A 19,413-nucleotide genomic window follows, 5' to 3' on the forward strand; every position below is an offset into this window, starting at 1 on the left:
TGTCTGGATGGAGGAGAGTTACTAAACTGAGAGGACTGGTGTGTCTAGGTAACACTACGTCTGGATGGAGGAGAGTTACTAAACTGAGAGGACTGGTGTGTCTAGGTAACACTATGTCTGGATGGAGGAGAGTTACTAAACTGAGAGGACTGGTGTGTCTAGGTAACACTATGTCTGGATGGAGGAGAGGAGAGTTACTAAACTGAGAGGACTGGTGTGTCAAGTATTTTATTGAACCTTTATTGAACGAGGCAAGTCAGTTAAGAACAAATTGTTATTTACAATGACGGCCTACTGGGGAACAGTGGGTTAACTGCCTTGTTCAGGGGCAGAACGACAGATTTTTACCTTGTCAGCTCGGGCATTCAATCTAGCGACCTTTTGGTTACTAGCCCAATGCTCTAACCACTAGGCTACCTGTCCACCCCCCCAACGTTCCTACACTAGGGGTAGGAATGTTGTCAATCTCTTGGCTGGCACCCAGACCGCACGATGAGTGTGAGGGATGTGTGTGTGTGCGTGTGATGAGTGTGAGGGTACAGTCTGTGGAAATGATTTATCTATAAAAGGGAGCTGGCTGGATCTCGGCCCTGCAGGAAATTCCTCCCTGAGAGAGACAGAATTCCCAAGCCCTGCTCTGTCATTGATAAGACGGACGGATCTGCATCCTGACAAATGACCTTGGACATTTCCCCTATGAGCCCTCCACAGGAGAGATGGAAAGACGAGCGAGGGAAGGAGGGGGGAGGAAGGGGAGGAGGGAAGGAGGAAGGAAGGAGGGGGAAAGGAAGGGAGGGAAGGAGGGAGGGAGGGAAGGGGAAAGGAGGGGAGGGAGTGAAGGGGGAGGAGGGGGTGGAAGGGGGGGAGACATTTGGGCTTTGCATCCATCTCTCGCTCTCTCTCTCTCTCGCTCTCTTTCTCTCTTTCTCCCCTCTCTATCACTCCCCTCTCCCTCTCTCCTCTCTCTCTTGCTCTCGTTCTCGCTCCTCTCTCCCTCTCCCCCTCTCCCTCTCCTCCTCGTTCTCCTCCCCTCTCCCTCTCCCCTCTCCCTCTCTCCCCTCTCTTGCTCTCGTTCTCGCTCCTCTCTCTCCCTCACCCCTCTCCCTCTCTCCCTCTGTTCTCCCCTCTCTCTCTCTCTCCTCTCTCTCTCTCCCCATCTCCCTCCCTGTCTCTGTTTCAATGTGAATGCATGGAGTACAGCATTTAGTCAGTTTCTCCACTCGTTTTTGTGTGTTGTGGTGCAGTTTCTCCAATCCGCCCTCTGGTTTTAAAGAGTTGATTTATAGAAGGGAGGTAAAGCTGGGACATGCTCAGGGAGGGGAAGCTGTATACTCCGGCAGACAGCTGAAAACTTACACAGAGAGATATATGGCTTCACATAAACTACACTTAATCCATTGAAGATTACTGTCCAAGAAAACGTATTATTTCATATTACATTTGAACAAAAACTGAGAAAAACAAATAAAATGTACTAAACAAGCTTTAATCCAATAAAATATTATGGATGCATCATCAGAATGTTATTTACATAAAGTCACTGATTGGACAAAACATTAGGAACACCTTCCTAATATTGAGTTGCACCACCCCTTTTGTCCTCAGAACAGCCTCAATGTATTGGGGAATGGACTCTGCAAGGTGTGGAAAGCCTTCCACAGGGATTCTGGCCCATGTTGACTCCAATGCTTCCCACAGTTGTGTCAGGTTGGTTGGATGACCTTTGGGTGGTGGACCATTCTTGAAACACACAGAAAACTGTTGAGTGTGAAAAACCCAGCAGCGTTGCAGTTCTTGACTCAAACCGGTGCGCCTGGCACCTACTACCATACCCCGTTCAGAGGCCCATTTAGTGTCTTACCCATTCAGTCTCTGAATGGCACACATACACAATCCATGTCTCAATTGTCTCAAGGCTTAAAACTCCTTCTTTAACCTGTCTCCTCTCCTTCATCTACACTGATTGAAGTGGATTTAACAAGTGACGTCAATAAGGGATCATATCTTTCACCTGGATTCACCTGGTCAGTCTGTCATGGAAACAGCAGGTGTTCATATATGTTGTCCACTCAGTGTATACAGTGCATTCGGAAAGTATTCAGACCCCTTCACTTTTTCCACATTTTGTTACATTACAGACTTATTCTAAAATGGATTAAAAAAAACCAACAATCCTAATCAAGCTACACACAATACCCCATAATGACATCACAATACCACATAATGACATCACAATACCCCATAATGACATCACAATACCCCATAATGACATCACAATACCCCATAATGACATCACAATACCACATAATGACATCACAATACCCCATAATGACATCACAATACCACATAATGACATCACAATACCCCATAATGACATCACAATACCCCATAATGACATCACATTACCCCATAATGACATCACAATACCAGATAATGACATCACAATACCCCATAATGACATCACAATACCCCATAATGACATCACAATACCACATAATGACATCACAATACCCCATAATGACATCACAATACCCCAAAGCGAAAACAGGTTTTTAGAAATGTTAGCAATTAAAAAAAAAAAATCTTATTTACATAAAGTATTCAGACTCTTTGCTATGAGACTCGTAATTGAGCTATGAGATGTTTCTACAACTTGAATGGAGTCCACCTGTGGTAAATTCAATTGATTGGATATGATTTGGAAAGGCACACACCTGTCTATATAATCTCCAACAGTTGACAGTGCATGTCAGAGCAAAAACCAAACCATGAGGTCGAAGGAAGTGTCCGTAGAGCTCCGAGACAGGATTGTGTCGAGGCACAGATCTGGGGAAGGGCACCAAAACATTTCTGCAGCAGTGAAGGTCCCCAAGAACACAGTGGCCTCCATCATTCTTAAATTGAATAAGTTTGGAACCACTAAGATTCTCCCCAAACTGAGCAATCGGGGAGAAGGGCCTTGGTCAGGGAGGTGACTAAGTTCCTCTGTGGAGATGGGAGAACCTTCCAGAATGACAACCATCTCTGCAGCACTCCACCAATCAGACCTTTATGGTAGAGTGGCCAGACGGAAGCCACTCCTCAGTAAAAGGCACATGACATCCCGCTTGGAGTTTGCCAAAATGCTCCTAAAAGACTCTCAGACCATGAGAAACAAGATTCTCTGGTCTGATGAAACCAAGATTGAACTCTTCAGCTGGAATGCCAAGCATAACATCTGGAGGAAACCTGGAACCATCCCTACAGTGAAGCATGGTGGTGGCAGCATCATGCCGTGGGGATGTTTTTCAGCATCAGGGACTGAGAGACTAGTCAGGCTGGGGGGGAGATGAACGGAGCAAAGTACAGAGAGATCCTTGACGAAAACCTGCTCCAGAGCACTCAGGACCTCAGACTGGGGTAAAGGTTCACCTTCCAACAGGAGAAAGACCCTAAGCACACAGCCAAGACAACGCAGGAGTGGCTTCGGGACAAGTCTCTGAATGTCCTTGAGTGGCCCAGCCAGAGCCCAGACTTGAACCCGATCGACCATCTCTGGAGAGACCTGAAAATAGCTGTGCAGTGACGCTCCCCATCCAACCTGACAGAGCTTGAGAGGATCTGCAGAGAAGAATGGTAGAAACTCCCCAAATACAGGTGTGCCAAGCTTGTAGCGTCATACCCAAGAAGACTTGATGCTGTAATCGCTGCCAAAGGTGCTTCAACAAAGTACTGAGTAAAGGGTCTGAATACTTATGTAAATGTCACATTTGCAAAAAAAATAAAAACCTGTTTTGTGATGTCATCATGGGGTATTGTAATGTCATTATGGGGTATTGTGATGTCATTATGGGTATTGTGATGTCATCATGGGGTATTGTGATTTCATCATGGGGTATTGTGTGTAGATTGATGAAGGAAAAAAGGTTTTAATCCAGTTTAGAATAAGACTGTAACGTAACAAAATGTGGAAAAAGTCAAGGGGTCTGAAAATGTAAAAAATGCACTGTACTGTAGCACTGTCAGTACTATACCCTATACAGCACTAAGGAAGGTAAAGAGGTAGGATGTAGGAGGTAAGGGGTAGGAGGTAGGGGGTAGGAGGTAAGGGGTAGGAGGTAGGGAATAAGGGGTAGGAGGTAAGGGGTAGGAGGTAAGGGGTGGGATGTAGGGGGAGGAGGTAAGGGGTAGGAGGTAAGGGGTTGGACGTAGGAGGTAAGGGGTAGGAGCTAGGGGTAGGAGATAAGGGGTAAGATGTAAGGGGTAGGAGGTAGGGGTATGAGGTAAGGGATAAGGGGTAGTAGGTAAGGTGTAGGAGGTAGGAGGTAAGGGGTAGGAGGTAGGTGGTAGGAGGTAAGTGGTAGGATGTAGGAGGTAGGGGGTAGGGGGTAGGAGGTAAGGGGTAGGAGGTAAGGGGTGGGATGTAGGGGGAGGAGGTAAGGGGTAGGAGGTAAGGGGTTGGAGGTAGGAGGTAAGGGATAGGCGGTAGGGGGTAGGAGGTAAGGGGTAGAAGGTAGGAGGTAAGGGGTGGGCTGTAGGGGTTGGAGGTAGGGGGTAGGAGATAGGACGTAAGGGGTAGGAGTTAAGGGGTAGGAGGTAGGAGGTGCGGGGTAGAAGGGAGGTTGTAGGAGGTAGGATTGTAAGGGGTAGGAGGTAAGGGGTAGGACTTAAGGGGTAAGAGGTAGGGGGTAGGATGTACGGGGTAGGAAGTAGGGGGTAGGAGGTACGTGGTAGGAGATAGGGGGTAGGTTGTAGGAGGTAGGATGTAGAAGATAGGGGATAGGGTGTAGGAGGTAGGAGATAGGTGGTAGGGTGTAGGAGGTAGGAGAGAGGGAGTAGGAGGTACGGGGTAGGATAGGGGGTAGGTTGTAGGAGGTAGGTGGTAGGAGATAGGGGTAGGGTGTATGAGGTAGGAGGTAGGGGGTAGGAGTTACGGGGTAGGAAGGTAGGGGGTAGTAGGTAGGAAACAGGAGGTAGGAGGTAGGAGGTACGGGGTAGGAGGTAGGGGGTAGGAAGTACGGGGTAGGAGGTACCGGGATAGGAGGTAGGGGGTAGGAAGGTAGGGGATAGGAGGTAGGAAACAGGAGGTAGGAGGTAACATGATATATAAGGCCCTCTCTCAAACTGACAGAGTGTTTTACACTGGAGTCTCAATGCCGAACATGTCACGGGCGGAGTGTGTGTGTGTGTATTGAAGTGTCAGGGGCATAGCATGCGTGCGTGTGTGGCAGAGTGTGTGTGTGTGCGGCAGGTTGGCATTTATTGGGATGACTCATGAACTGGAGACAGCTCTACAGAGTGGTCACTAGCTGGTACAGCCACAAAGTCATAAAATCTGATTATAAATCCCTAACCTTAACCCTAACCACACTGCTAACCCTAATGCCTAACCCTAACCTTAACCACACTGCTAACCCTAATGCCTAACCCTAACCTTAACCACACTGCTAACCCTAATGCCTAACCCTAACCTTAACCACACTGCTAACCCTAATGTCTAACCCTAACCTTAAATTAAGACCAAAAGCACATTTTTGATTTCATGCATTTTTACAAAATAGCCAATTTTGGCATTGAAGTGTCCCATCTAGTGGAAATCACTCAGTTCTGCCTCCGGGGCAATAATCATGACAATAAACATCAACCTAAGTCTGTGTGTGCGTGTGTGTGTGTGTGTGTGTGTGTGTGTGTGTGTGTGTGTGTGTGTGTGTGTGCGTGTGCGTCAGGGGCAGAGCAGATCCTTCCTCCTTACATGCATGTAGTGTTGGAATTGATGGCTGGAGGACTACAGAGGAAGATGGTATGACTGACCCTGGGGCCTAACAGATATAACATACTGGACTTAATATACTATGCATGCTTAAAACACAAAGTAAAACTCTATAAACTAACTATTATGAACAAGTTATAAACTAACCATTTTACCATCATAGAATAAATGCAGGCGTTCATAGTCTATGCCTATGTCAGGCCACACATGGGACTGGGATGAGGATTAAAGTTAAGTGAGACTAAACGAGGTCCCTAATGAGAACTTAAGGAGTATGGGCAGAGCAGACACATCCTACAGTATCTGATCAAACAAACTGCATCTCTTTATATGGATTCCTTCTGGGACGACGGTCAAACCTGCTGGACTGCAAGGCTTAACATTAGGGATGTCCTTTCATCTGCCATCAGGCTTTGACATTAAGCACAATGGACATTTACAGAGACATTACATGCATCCCTGCCTCCCTATGATGTTGGTCTGGTACCGGTCTGGAGCTAACCCGAAATACCAGATCCTGATACTCCACTAACTATATAGAATGTTAAACTATAATCAGAATCAAGCCAGAGACAGCATGGGGGCTTTTAATAACGTTTAAACCGTGACTAGGACAAATGACTGGCCATATCCTTGTGGATTTTGAACCTTGACTAGGACAAAGGACTGGCCATATCCTTGTGGATTTTGAACCTTGACTAGGACAAAGGACTGGCCATATCCTTGTGGATTTTGAACCTTGACTAGGACAAAGGATTGGCCATATCCTTGTGGATTTTGAACCTTGACTAGGACAAAGGACTGGCCATATCCTTGAGGATTTTAAACCTTGATGAGGACAAAGGACTGGCCATATCCTTGTGGATTTTGAACCTTGACTAGGACAAAGGACTGGCCATATCCTTGTGGATTTTGAACCTTGACTAGGACAAAGGACTGGCCATATCCTTGCGGAGAGGTCTAGGCGAATACGACCCTGAACAACATCCAGAGTTGAAGTCTACCGTATAATCGTTGTGTTGGAATGGTCAAAGACAAGAGTTCCTGTAAGTCCATGGTGTTATCGTTCTCCTGATTCCTGTAAGTCCATGGTGTTATCGTTCTCCTGATTCCTGTAAGTCCATGGTGTTATTGTTCTCCTGATAATAGTTCATAACATCCCACCGTGAGGAGAAATAGACAAGGAAAAGAAGCCGTGGAGAAAACGGAATGCTGTTTAAATTATAGGCTTAAAAATCACATGACGCGTTTCACTTAGTACCACTGTGAGCTTTCTTCACTACCGTTCGTCAGCAAAGAAGACCCCAAAATCATAGAAACTACCTCCTGTTTTCCAGGTCGGAATGACTCTGTAGGGCATTTAAATACTCTCTCTCTCTCGCTCTCTCTCTCTCTCTCTCTCTCTCTCTCTCTCTCTCTCTCTCTCTCTCTCTCTCGCTCTCTCTTTCTCTCTCTCTAGCTCTCTCTTTCTCTCTCTCTCTCTCTCTCTCTCTCTCGCTCTCTCTCTCTTTCTCTCTCTCGCTCTCTCTCTCGCTCTCTCTCTCTTTCTCTCTCTCGTTCTCTCTCTCGTTCTCTCTCTCTCTCTCGCGCGCTCTTTCTCGCTCTCTCTCATTCTCTCTCTCTCTCATTCTCTCTCTCTCTTTCATTCTCGCTCTCTCTCTTTCTTGCTCTCTCTCTCTTTCTCGCGCTCTTGCTTTTTCTTGCTCTCTCTCTCTCTTTCTCGCTCTCTCTTTCTCACTCCCTCTCTCTTTCTCACTCCCTCTCTCTTTCTCTCTCCCTCCATCTATCTCTCTCCCCCTTCTCTCTTTCAGCTGTTTGTTTTCTTTGGACCCCCATATTGCCGGCAGCCTCTAGTCACAAACCAAGGCCAGAGTTGAGGTGTGTGCAGTGTGTGTATTGATGTGTGAGCAGCAGGGGACAAAAATGAAGGAAGCAATGTGTCTGTGGCCTCAAGGATTACTAAATCACTCATTGATCATTTCCACTAACTCGCTGGACACACACACACACACACACACACACACACACACACACACACACACACACACACACACACACACACACACACACAGTGATGCTGGACCTGTCTGTCTCTGCTTACTAAAGCACTCATCCCTGTAATGGGCCTGCCGATCTGCCGCCACGCTGTAACCACAGCGATAAAAGGGGCAATTAGCAACTCACCTGCCCCCTGAATGGACACTTTGTGTGCTGCACCAGATGTTCACACCTAGTGTACAACCTCTCTTTACTGCCACACACACACACTTTCTGAGAAGTTCATCTACTGTTTATGGTAGACCTCCTAGTAGACCTCCTAGTAGACCTCCTAGTATACCTCCTAATAGACCTCCTAATAGACCTCCTAGTAGACCTCCTAGTAGACCTCCTAGTAGACCTCCTAGTAGACCTCCTAGTAGACCTCCTAATAGACCTCCTAATAGACCTCCTAGTAGACCTCCTAATAGACCTCCTAATAGACCTCCTAGTAGACCTCCTAGTAGACCTCCTAGTAGACCTCCTAATAGACCTCCTAGTAGACCTCCTAATAGACCTCCTAGTAGACCTCCTAGTAGACCTCCTAGTAGACCTCCTAGTAGACCTCCTAGTAGACCTCCTAGTAGACCTCCTAGTAGACCTCCTAATAGACCTCCTAGTAGACCTCCTAGTAGACCTCCTAGTAGACCTCCTAATAGACCTCCTGATATACCTCCTAGTAGACCTCCTAATAGACCTCCTAATAGACCTCCTAGTAGACCTCCTAGTAGACCTCCTAATATACCTCCTAATAGACCTCCTAGTAGACCTCCTAGTAGACCTCCTAGTAGACCTCCTAGTAGACCACCTAATAGACCTCCTAGTAGACCTCCTAATAGACCTCCTAATATACCTCCTAATAGACCTCCTAGTAGACCTCCTAGTAGACCTCCTAGTAGACCTCCTAGTAGACCTCCTAGTAGACCTCCTAATAGACCTCCTAGTAGACCTCCTAGTAGACCTCCTAATAGACCTCCTAGTAGACCTCCTAATATACCTCCTAATAGACCTCCTAGTAGACCTCCTAATAGACCTCCTAGCAGACCTCCTAGTAGACCTCCTAATAGACCTCCTAATAGACCTCCTAGTAGACCTCCTAGTAGACCTCCTAATAGACCTCCTAATAGACCTCCTAGTAGACCTCCTAGTAGACCTCCTAATAGACCTCCTAATAGACCTCCTAATAGACCTCCTAATAGACCTCCTAATAGACCTCCTAGTAGACCTCCTAATAGACCTCCTAATAGACCTCCTAGTAGACCTCCTAATAGACCTCCTAGTAGACCTCCTAGTAGACCTCCTAGTAGACCTCCTAATAGACCTCCTAATAGACCTCCTAATAGACCTCCTAATAGACCTCCTAGTAGACCTCCTAATAGACCTCCTAGTAGACCTCCTAGTAGACCTCCTAATAGACCTCCTAGTAGACCTCCTAATAGACCTCCTAGTAGACCTCCTAGTAGACCTCCTAGTAGACCTCCTAGTAGACCTCCTAATAGACCTCCTAGTAGACCTCCTAATAGACCTCCTAGTAGACCTCCTAATAGACCTCCTAGTAGACCACCTAATAGACCTAATAGACCTCCTAGTAGACCTCCTAATAGACCTCCTAGTAGACCTCCTAATATACCTAATAGACCTCCTAGTAGACCTCCTAGTAGACCTCCTAATAGACCTCCTAGTAGACCTCCTAGTAGACCTCCTAATAGACCTCCTAGTAGACCTCCTAATAGACCTCCTAGTAGACCTCCTAGTAGACCTCCTAATAGACCTCCTAGTAGACCTCCTAGTAGACCTCCTAATAGACCTCCTAGTAGACCTCCTAGTAGAGGACTCCTAATAGACCTCCTAATAGACCTCCTAGACTCATAGTAGAACAGGAGGAGAATGGGGCTAAGTGACAGACAGAGACTCATAGTAAACAAGAGGAGGATGGGGCTAAGTGACAGACAGAGACTCATAGTAAACAGGAGGAGGATGGGGCTAAGTGACAGACAGCGACTCATAGTATAACAGGAGGAGGATGGGGCTAAGTGACAGACAGAGACTCATAGTATAACAGGAGGAGGATGGGGCTAAGTGACAGACATTAGAGACTCATAGTATACCAGGAGGAGGATGGGGCTAAGTGACAGACAGAGACTAATAGTATAATAGGAGGAGGATGGGGCTAAGTGACAGACAGAGACTCATAGTATAACAGGAGGAGGACGGGGCTAAGTGACAGACAGAGACTCATAGTATAACAGGAGGAGGACGGGGCTAAGTGACAGACAGAGACTCATAGTAGAACAGGAGGAGGATGGGGCTAATTGATAGACATTAGAGACTCATAGTATAACAGGAAGAGGATGGGGCTAAGTGACAGACAGAGACTCATAGTAGAACAGGAGGAGGATGGGGCTAAGTGACAGACAGAGACTCATAGTAGAACAGGAGGAGGACGGGGCTAAGTGACAGACAGAGACTCATAGTAGAACAGGAGAAAGATGGGGCTAAGTGACAGACAGAGACTCATAGTAAACAGGAGGAGGATGGGGCTAAGTGACAGACAGAGACTCATAGTAAACAGGAGGAGGATGGGGCTAAGTGAGAGAGACAGGCAGCTGTCAACATTGCTGTGTGTGGGGGGGGGTAGTGTGTAAGCGCATGAGTGTGCGCGAGTGGATGTACCTTACACATTTAAAACCCGAAAGCGGAAAGCTCTCCTTCCGCCGCTCCACCCACCACCCTCATCCTAATCACTTTCCATCCTGACGACCCTGAGCTTTACAGCTCCTCAGCCCACTGCCACACCTGGATTAAAAACAGTATAAACACCAGCTAAACCCTTCAAACACAGCTACAGACTCAGTTAACCCCTACCTCCCTTATTAAACACAGCTACAGTTAACCCCTATCTCCCTTATTAAACACAGCTACAGTTAACCCCTACCTCCCTTATTAAACACAGCTACAGTTAACCCCTACCTCCCTTATCAAACACAGCTACAGTTAACCCCTACCTCCCTTATCAAACACAGCTACAGTTAACCCCTACCTCCCTTATTAAACACAGCTACAGTTAACCCCTACCTCCCTTATCAAACACAGCTACAGTTAACCCCTACCTCCCTTATCAAACACAGCTACAGTTAACCCCTACCTCCCTTATTAAACACAGCTACAGTTAACCCCTACCTCCCTTATTAAACACAGCTACAGTTAACCCCTACCTCCCTTATCAAACACAGCTACAGTTAACCCCTATCTCCCTTATCAAACACAGCTACAGTTAACCCCTACCTCCCTTATCAAACACAGCTACAGTTAACCCATACCTCCCTTATCAAACACAGCTACAGTTAACCCCTATCTCCCTTATCAAACACAGCTACAGACTCAGTTAACCCCTACCTCCCTTATCAAACACAGCTACAGTTAACCCCTATCTCCCTTAATAAACACAGCTACAGTTAACCCATACCTCCCTTATCAAACACAGCTACAGTTAACCCCTATCTCCCTTATCAAACACAGCTACAGACTCAGTTAACCCCTACCTCCCTTATCAAACACAGCTACAGTTAACCCCTATCTCCCTTATCAAACACAGCTACAGACTCAGTTAACCCATACCTCCCTTATCAAACACAGCTACAGTTAACCCCTATCTCCCTTATCAAACACAGCTACAGTTAACCCCTACCTCCCTTATCAAACACAGCTACAGTTAACCCCTACCTCCCTTATCAAACACAGCTACAGTTAACCCCTATCTCCCTTATCAAACACAGCTACAGACTCAGTTAACCCCTACCTCCCTTATCAAACACAGCTACAGTTAACCCCTATCTCCCTTATCAAACACAGCTACAGACTCAGTTAACCCCTACCTCCCTTATCAAACACAGCTACAGTTAACCCCTATCTCCCTTATCAAACACAGCTACAGACTCAGTTAACCCCTATCTCCCTTATCAAACACAGCTACAGTTAACCCCTATCTCCCTTATCAAACACAGCTACAGGCTCAGTTAACCCCTACCTCCCTTATCAAACACAGCTACAGACTCAGTTAACCCCTACCTCCCTTATCAAACACAGCTACAGACTCAGTTAACCCCTACCTCCCTTATCAAACACAGCTACAGACTCAGTTAACCCCTACCTCCCTTATCAAACACAGCTACAGACTCAGTTAACCCATACCTCCCTTATCAAACACAGCTACAGACTCAGTTAACCCCTACCTCCCTTATCAAACACAGCTACAGACTCAGTTAACTCCTACCTCCCTTATCAAACACAGCTACAGGCTCAGTTAACCCATACCTCCCTTATCAAACACAGCTACAGGCTCAGTTAACCCCTACCTCCCTTATCAAACACAGCTACAGGCTCAGTTAACCCATACCTCCCTTATCAAACACAGCTACAGACTCAGTTAACTCCTACCTCCCTTATCAAACACAGGGGCACAGTCACTGGGACTCCATTTTGGATTCTGTGGTGGCGTATTCCCTGTTACTCCCTCCTTGGCGTATCAGTTTCCAGCGGTGCAGGAGGTGATCAATGCAGTGGCAGGCGGTTCTGACAGCAGGGTGAACGGGTCACAGCGAGCAGAGACGACATTCTGTTCCTACCATTATCCTCTGGTTACCATAAACCCTGTGTGTGTGTGTGTGTGTGTGTGTGTGTGTGTGTGTGTGTGTGTGTGTGTGTGTGTGTGTGTGTGTGTGTGTGTGTGTGTGTGTGTGTGTGTGTGTGTGAGTGTGTGTGTGTGTGTGTGTGTGTGTGTGTGTGTGTGTGTGTGTGTGTGTGTGTGTGTGTGTGTGTGTGTGTGAGGGTGAATGTATGGCCCGTGTGTTATGGCCACTGAGAGGCGTGTTAAAACCATAGAAAACACACAGACTGCAGCAGATTCTAACCCTGATTAATGTCGGGGAAACAGCGGGAGAGTCAGAGAGGAGAGCTGAAGGATAATGGATGTGGTCGGATGTTGGATGTTTTGGCCACGCTGTCTAAACGGCGGTTCATCCTTCGTGAGGAAACGTCGGCCATTTTGTATCGGGGTTGATTTTAACGAGGCATCCGGTGGGCCGCCCCTGTCTGTGCCAGGCGACAGAGGGCCTTCAGTGGGCTGGCTCTGCATCTACTAGCTCACCATGACCCCCGATTTCAGCCATCCAACACACACAAACACACAACACACACAAACACACACTCAAACACACACAAACACACACTCAAACACACACAAACACACACAACACACACAACACACACAACACACACAAACACACACTCAAACACACACAAACACACACTCAAACACACACAAACACACACTCAAACACACACTCAAACACACACAAACACACACTCAAACACACACAACACACACACACTCAAACACACACAAACACACACTCAAACACACACAAACACACACTCAAACACACTCAAACACACACAAACACACACTCAAACACACACAAACACACTCAAACACACACACACACACACACATCCACACACAAACACACAGAAACACACACTCAAAGACACACAAACACACACTCAAACACACAAACACACACTCAAACACTCTCAAACACACAGAAACACACACTCAAACACACTCAAACACACACATCCACACAACACACACTCAAACACACACAAACACACACTCAAACACACTCAAACACACACATCCACACAACACACTCTCAAACACACACTCAAACACACTCAACCACAGCTCATCATGCCCTCTACTAACAGCTGTTACCATCAATCTAGACTACAGTATAATGACCACAGTAAGACCACCCTCTATCTCACTCCTCCAACAGATAAACCATCTCCCCCTTCTCTCCCCCTCCTCTTACCCCTCTCTCCCCCTCCCGCCACCCAGGCCCCATCTGAACAGCATTCAGGGTTGTATTTTCCCTCAGAACAGTGTGATATTTGTGAGTTGTGTGGTTTAGCTTTAAGGCTAGCAGCAGAGACAGAACGAGATAGAGACACAGCTCTTCCTGTCCTGATCGAGCCATGCATTCAGACCTCAAGGTTTTTACCATGGCAGAGTTTCCTTTGGACACAGTTTCCTAGGCGATCCCCGGGAGGCCGGCTCTATTTCTCTTCCTCTGTATTAGAGGAGGAAGGAAGTGCGTTTTATAGCAGCCCACACGCTGCATTAATTCAGACACATTAGAGCCAGATAGATAAAGACTCGTTCCTCCACCTCCTCTCCTAACCAGACTGATGTCTCTGAATCTCTCCCTGGACCGCCAGCCCAGCCAGGCACTCAGCAGGGAATATCTGGATATAACTGGGAATAACTGGGATATCTCTGGGAATAACGGGGATAACTCTGGGAATAACGGGGATAACTCTGGGAATAACGGGGATAACTCTGGGAATAACGGGGATAACTCTGGGAATAACGGGGATAACTCTGGGAATAACGGGGATAACTCTGGGAATAACGGGGATAACTCTGGGAATAACGGGAATAACTCTGGGAATAACTCTGGGAATAACGGGGATAACTCTGGGAATAACGAGGATAACTCTGGGAATAACGGGGATAACTCTGGGAATAACGGGGATAACTCTGGGAATAACGGGGATAACTCTGGGAATAACGGGGATATCTCTGGGAATAACGGGGATAACTCTGGCCAAATGGATGGATCCCCCCCCAAGGTCAAATCGGCAACCTCCGGATAATACCGGAAATTGGCAGAAAAAACCAGGGCCTTGGAACATTAAATCTCTGCTCTTTCCGTTCAAAGCCCTGTGGCATTAATAGACATTATTTCATCTGGTTTTGTGTTTCTAAACAATGAGAAAGGAAAACCAGATCTCTGATCAGACTGTAGTACAAAAACATCCTTTACTCTGTCCACATTACCATCAGAGTGTGTGTGTGTATGTATGTATGTATGTATGTATGTATGTATGTATGTATGTATGTATGTATGTATGTATGTATGTATGTATGTATGTATTGTGTGTGTGTGTGTGTGTGTGTGTGTGTGTGTGTGTGTGTGTGTGTGTGTGTGTGTGTGTGTGTGTGTGTGTGTGTGTGTGTGTGTGTGTGTGTGAGAGAGAGAGTTTTCACTTAATATCATTAGTACCAGATCAGAAAGGCCCTGTGGTTCTACTAGGTCCTGTGGTTCTACTAGGCCTGTGGTTCTACTAGGCCTGTGGTTCTACTAGGCCTGTGGTTCTACTAGGTCCTGTGGTTCTACTAGGCCCTGTGGTTCTACTAGGCCTGTGGTTCTACTAGGTCCTGTGGTTCTACTAGGTCCTGTGGTTCTACTAGTCCTGTGGTTCTACTAGGTCCTGTGGTTCTACTAGGCCTGTGGTTCTACTAGGTCCTGTGGTTCTACTAGGTCCTGTGGTTCTACTAGGCCTGTGGTTCTACTAGGTCCTGTGGTTCTACTAGGTCCTGTGGTTCTACTAGTCCTGTGGTTCTACTAGGTCCTGTGGTTCTACTAGGCCTGTGGTTCTACTAGGTCCTGTGGTTCTACTAGGTCCTGTGGTTCTACTAGGCCTGTGGTTCTACTAGGCCTGTGGTTCTACTAGGCCTGTGGTTCTACTAGTCCTGTGGTTCTACTAGGTCCTGTGGTTCTACTAGGCCTGTGGTTCTACTAGGTCCTGTGGTTCTACTAGGCCTGTGGTTCTACTAGGCCTGTGGTTCTACTAGGCCCTGTGGTTCTACTAGGCCTGTGGTTCTACTAGGCCTGTGGTTCTACTAGGCCCTTTGGTTCTACTAGGCCTGTGGTTCTACTAGGCCTGTGGTTCTACTAGGCCTGTGGTTCTACTAGGCCTTTTGGTTCTACTAGGCCTGTGGTTCTACTAGGCCCTGTGGTTCTACTAGGCCTGTGGTTCTACTAGGCCTGTGGTTCTACTAGGCCCTGTGGTTCTACTAGGCCTGTGGTTCTACTAGGCCTGTGGTTCTACTAGGCCCTGTGGTTCTACTAGGCCTGTGGTTCTACTAGGCCCTGTGGTTCTACTAGGCCTGTGGTTCTACTAGGCCTGTGGTTCTACTAGGCATGTGGTTCTACTAGGCCCTGTGGTTCTACTAGGCCCTGTGGTTCTACTAGGCCTGTGGTTCTACTAGGCCTGTGGTTCTACTAGGCCTGTGGTTCTACTAGGTCCTGTGGTTCTACTAGGCCTGTGGTTCTACTAGGCCTGTGGTTCTACTAGGCCCTGTGGTTCTACTAGGGCCTGTGGTTCTACTAGGCCCTGTGGTTCTACTAGGCCCTGTGGTGAATAGATGAGTCCTGCAGCTCATGTTTCATCATGAATTCCTTCCTGGTGGTCTACTGTAACACACTGACACACAGGGAGAGGTGGCAGAGCAGGGTTTTACTGCTTCCACCAGGAACTGGGCTGCTGCGCCCCAAATGGCACCCTATTTAATATATTGTGCCCTATGGGCCCTGGTCAAAACAAGTGCACTAAATATGGGATAGAGTAGACATTTTGGATGCAGCCTATGTCTAAGCCATGTGGGTAGAAGGGGACCAGGCCTGTGCTCCAGGAACCTTCATCCTAGCCAAGTGGAGCCAGATCACAGGCCCAGAGAGGGGCTCCCTGGTGGGGTTGGGTTCATACTGACGCTGGGTCTCTGGAGCCGAACGACAGGGACAGGATAGAGGACCTTTATCCAGCTGTCAATATGCCCACAGTGGGAGAGAGAGGGGCTTGGGGAGAGATGGAGGGAGAGAGAGGGGCTTGGGGGAGATGGACGGAGAGAGAGGGGCTTGGGGGAGATGGAGGGAGAGAGAGCAGAAAATAGGAAAAGAGAGAGGAAAACTCTTCCTCCTCTCCCATGACTTTGGGATGAAGACCTATGAAGAGTGGATGAGTTACTCTTCACATATAGGAGAGAGAGAGAGAGAGAGATGAGCACACCATTTACCCACTACATACACTACACACCATTTACAACATACTAGTGTGTGAGAGAGAGAGAGACACACACAGAGAGAGAGACATAGAGAGAGAGAGAGAGAGAGAGAGAGAGAGAGAGACATAGAGACAGAGAGAGAGAGAGAGAGACATAGAGACAGAGAGAGAGACAGAGAGAGAGAGACATAGAGAGAGAGAGAGAGAGAGAGAGAGAGAGAGAGAGAGAGAGAGAGAGAGAGAGACAGAGAGAGAGAGAGAGAGAGAGAGAGAGAGAGAGAGAGAGAGAGAGGGAAATAGAGTACAGAGAAAGAAGAGTGAGTGAGAAGGATGGGGGGTGAAAGAGAGCAGAGAAAATGAGGGGAAAAGAGAGAGGTGGGGGAGGACCTTGTATGATGTCATGGCCATGTGGCTCAACTAGATGATGTAAACAAGCCAACAGAACCCTAAAAACAACAACTCTGAATCCACAGCTAGTCTGCTGTGTAAACAACAGAACACAACCAAGGAGATCTGGTCTGAGACACAAGGCTGAACAGAACAGAACAGGGCTTGATGAGACAGGACACAACCAAGGAGATCTGGTCTGAGACACAAGGCTGAACAGAACAGAACAGGGCTTGATGAGACAGGACACAACCAAGGAGATCTGGTCTGAAACACAAGGCTGAACAGAACAGAACAGGGCTTGATGAGACAGGACACAACCAAGGAGATCTGGTCTGAGACACAAGGCTGAACAGAACAGAACAGGGCTTGATGAGACAGGACACAACCAGACAGGATTCAGGTCACCCAGTCCTTCCGTAAGCATCACAATGATTATTAACTAAGAGTTGCTTATTTTCTATAAAACTAAATGACAATATGTCAGCTATTTTCCCAAAGCCACTGAGGCTTAAAGATGGAATCAACACAATAAATAACAGCACAATATTCTAATGTAACATAAAGCAGTCCACGGAGGGACATCATGAATAAAACGGCGTGTCTGTCTACCCTCAGCGTGGTCAGGTGTGTATATATATAATCTCTCTTACTTCATCTCCAGCACCTCCTCCAGGTGTTTCCTGCGTTCTGCCCTCAGCGTGATCAGGTGGGCCTCCTTCTCAGCCAATGACTGCTGGGTAGAGGACAGCTTGGCTTGCATGGACTCCAGCTCCAGTTTCACCTTCCCCATGGCCGCAAGCAGCTCCTCCATCTGCCACAAAGATGATACACACACACACACAGGGAGGGACAGAGAGGGACAGAGAGGGACAGAGAAAGGGACAGAGAGAGGGACAGAGAGAGGGACAGAGAGAGGGACAGAGAGAGGGACAGAGAGAGGGACAGAGAGAGACAGAGAGAGGGACAGAGAGAGACAGAGAGAGGGACAGAGAGGGACAGAGAGAGGGATGAGTGTGGGGAGAAAACACCGATACGAGGAAGAAAACAGAGGAAGAAACACAAACAAGGAAATTAAGGAACGAAGACAACAGGAGGAAGTGATGCAGACAGACAGATGGACAGTGGACAAGATGGATGGAGAGCGAGAGGTGAGAGATGACAGGCAGAGAGAGGACAGTATCCCACGGCAACATGGAGAGAGGGAAGGAGTGAAGTGGTGAGAGGAGACAAAGAAGGTGAGAGTGAGAAAGAGAGAGAGAGAGAGAGAGAGAGAGAGAGAGATGGAGAAAGGAGGGGGAGAGGAGGGAAGGAGACAGGACAGTGAATGTAGATAATGAGGTTGTGTAGGGGAGAGTTGAAGACACACAGGGAGAGAGAGAGAGAAACAAGGAATCAGAGAAGACCACTGATAGTAGTCTCAGTATTTACAGATATTGACCTAGTGTCCCACTGTGTGTGTGTGCGCACGTGTGTTTGTAAACGTTAGTGTGTGTGTAACGTTAGTGTGTGTGTGTGTTTAAAAGTATATAACCTACTGTAACAATGAAAGCTATGAAAAATGAACAGTCCTATGTTCTCCTTATAGTGCTCTCCCTCCCTCCCTCCCTCCCTCCCTCTGTTTCCATCCTCCATCTCATTCCATCATGCCACATTGTTAGTAACCAGAGGAGCGTAGGAGAGTGGTATACAGGGAGTAAATCACTGTGCTATGGCAGGTTTATGTATTGGACAGAGGAGGATGGTTGGAGGAGGATGGAGCAGCTTGGTTCTGGGTGTTTCTCACGGGCTGGAGAATGCTGTGGTTTACCCCGAGACCGGCCTGGAGAGGGAAGAGAGAGGGAGAGAGAGACCTGTGGCTAGTGGCTTCAACGCCCCGGAGTGGTCAGGCTATCCTATACCCCCCTACCCCTCACCCTCTCTCTCTCTCTCTCCCCCCTACCTCTCTGATCTCCAGTGGCTCGTATATTTTCCCATAAAGCCAGTCCTAAGAGGTCCTTTCAGCCTCAACACCTAGCTCTGCTCTGGGGACTGGATCACTTTACACAGTCTGCATGTACAACAGTAACGCTCAGTGGAAACACTGCTGCTCTCTCTGACTGTGGTCATGGTGAAGTCGTATCAGCCCTCTAGATCAGACATCCTCTCAGGCTGAATACATGGACATACAGTGCATTCAGAAAGTATTCAGACCCCTTGACTTTTTCCACATTTTGTTACATTACAGCCTTATTCTAAAATGGATGACATTGTTTATTTTTTCCTCATCAATCTAAACACAATACCCCATGATGACATCACACTACCCAATAATGACATCACAATACCCC

General features: G+C 47.3%; 1 protein-coding gene across 1 annotated transcript in view; it reads right to left on the reverse strand.

The window, feature by feature from the left end:
• LOC106576657 (ELKS/Rab6-interacting/CAST family member 1) overlaps positions 1-19,413 on the reverse strand; it is a 634,388-nt gene that overhangs the window by 245,712 nt on the left and 369,263 nt on the right. The window contains 1 exon segment of the mRNA XM_045722464.1: positions 17,737-17,897. Coding sequence (XP_045578420.1) covers positions 17,737-17,897 — 161 coding nt within the window.

This window comes from Salmo salar, chromosome ssa07 (genome assembly GCF_905237065.1).
Source record: "Salmo salar chromosome ssa07, Ssal_v3.1, whole genome shotgun sequence".
Taxonomy (NCBI): Eukaryota; Metazoa; Chordata; class Actinopteri; order Salmoniformes; family Salmonidae; genus Salmo; species Salmo salar.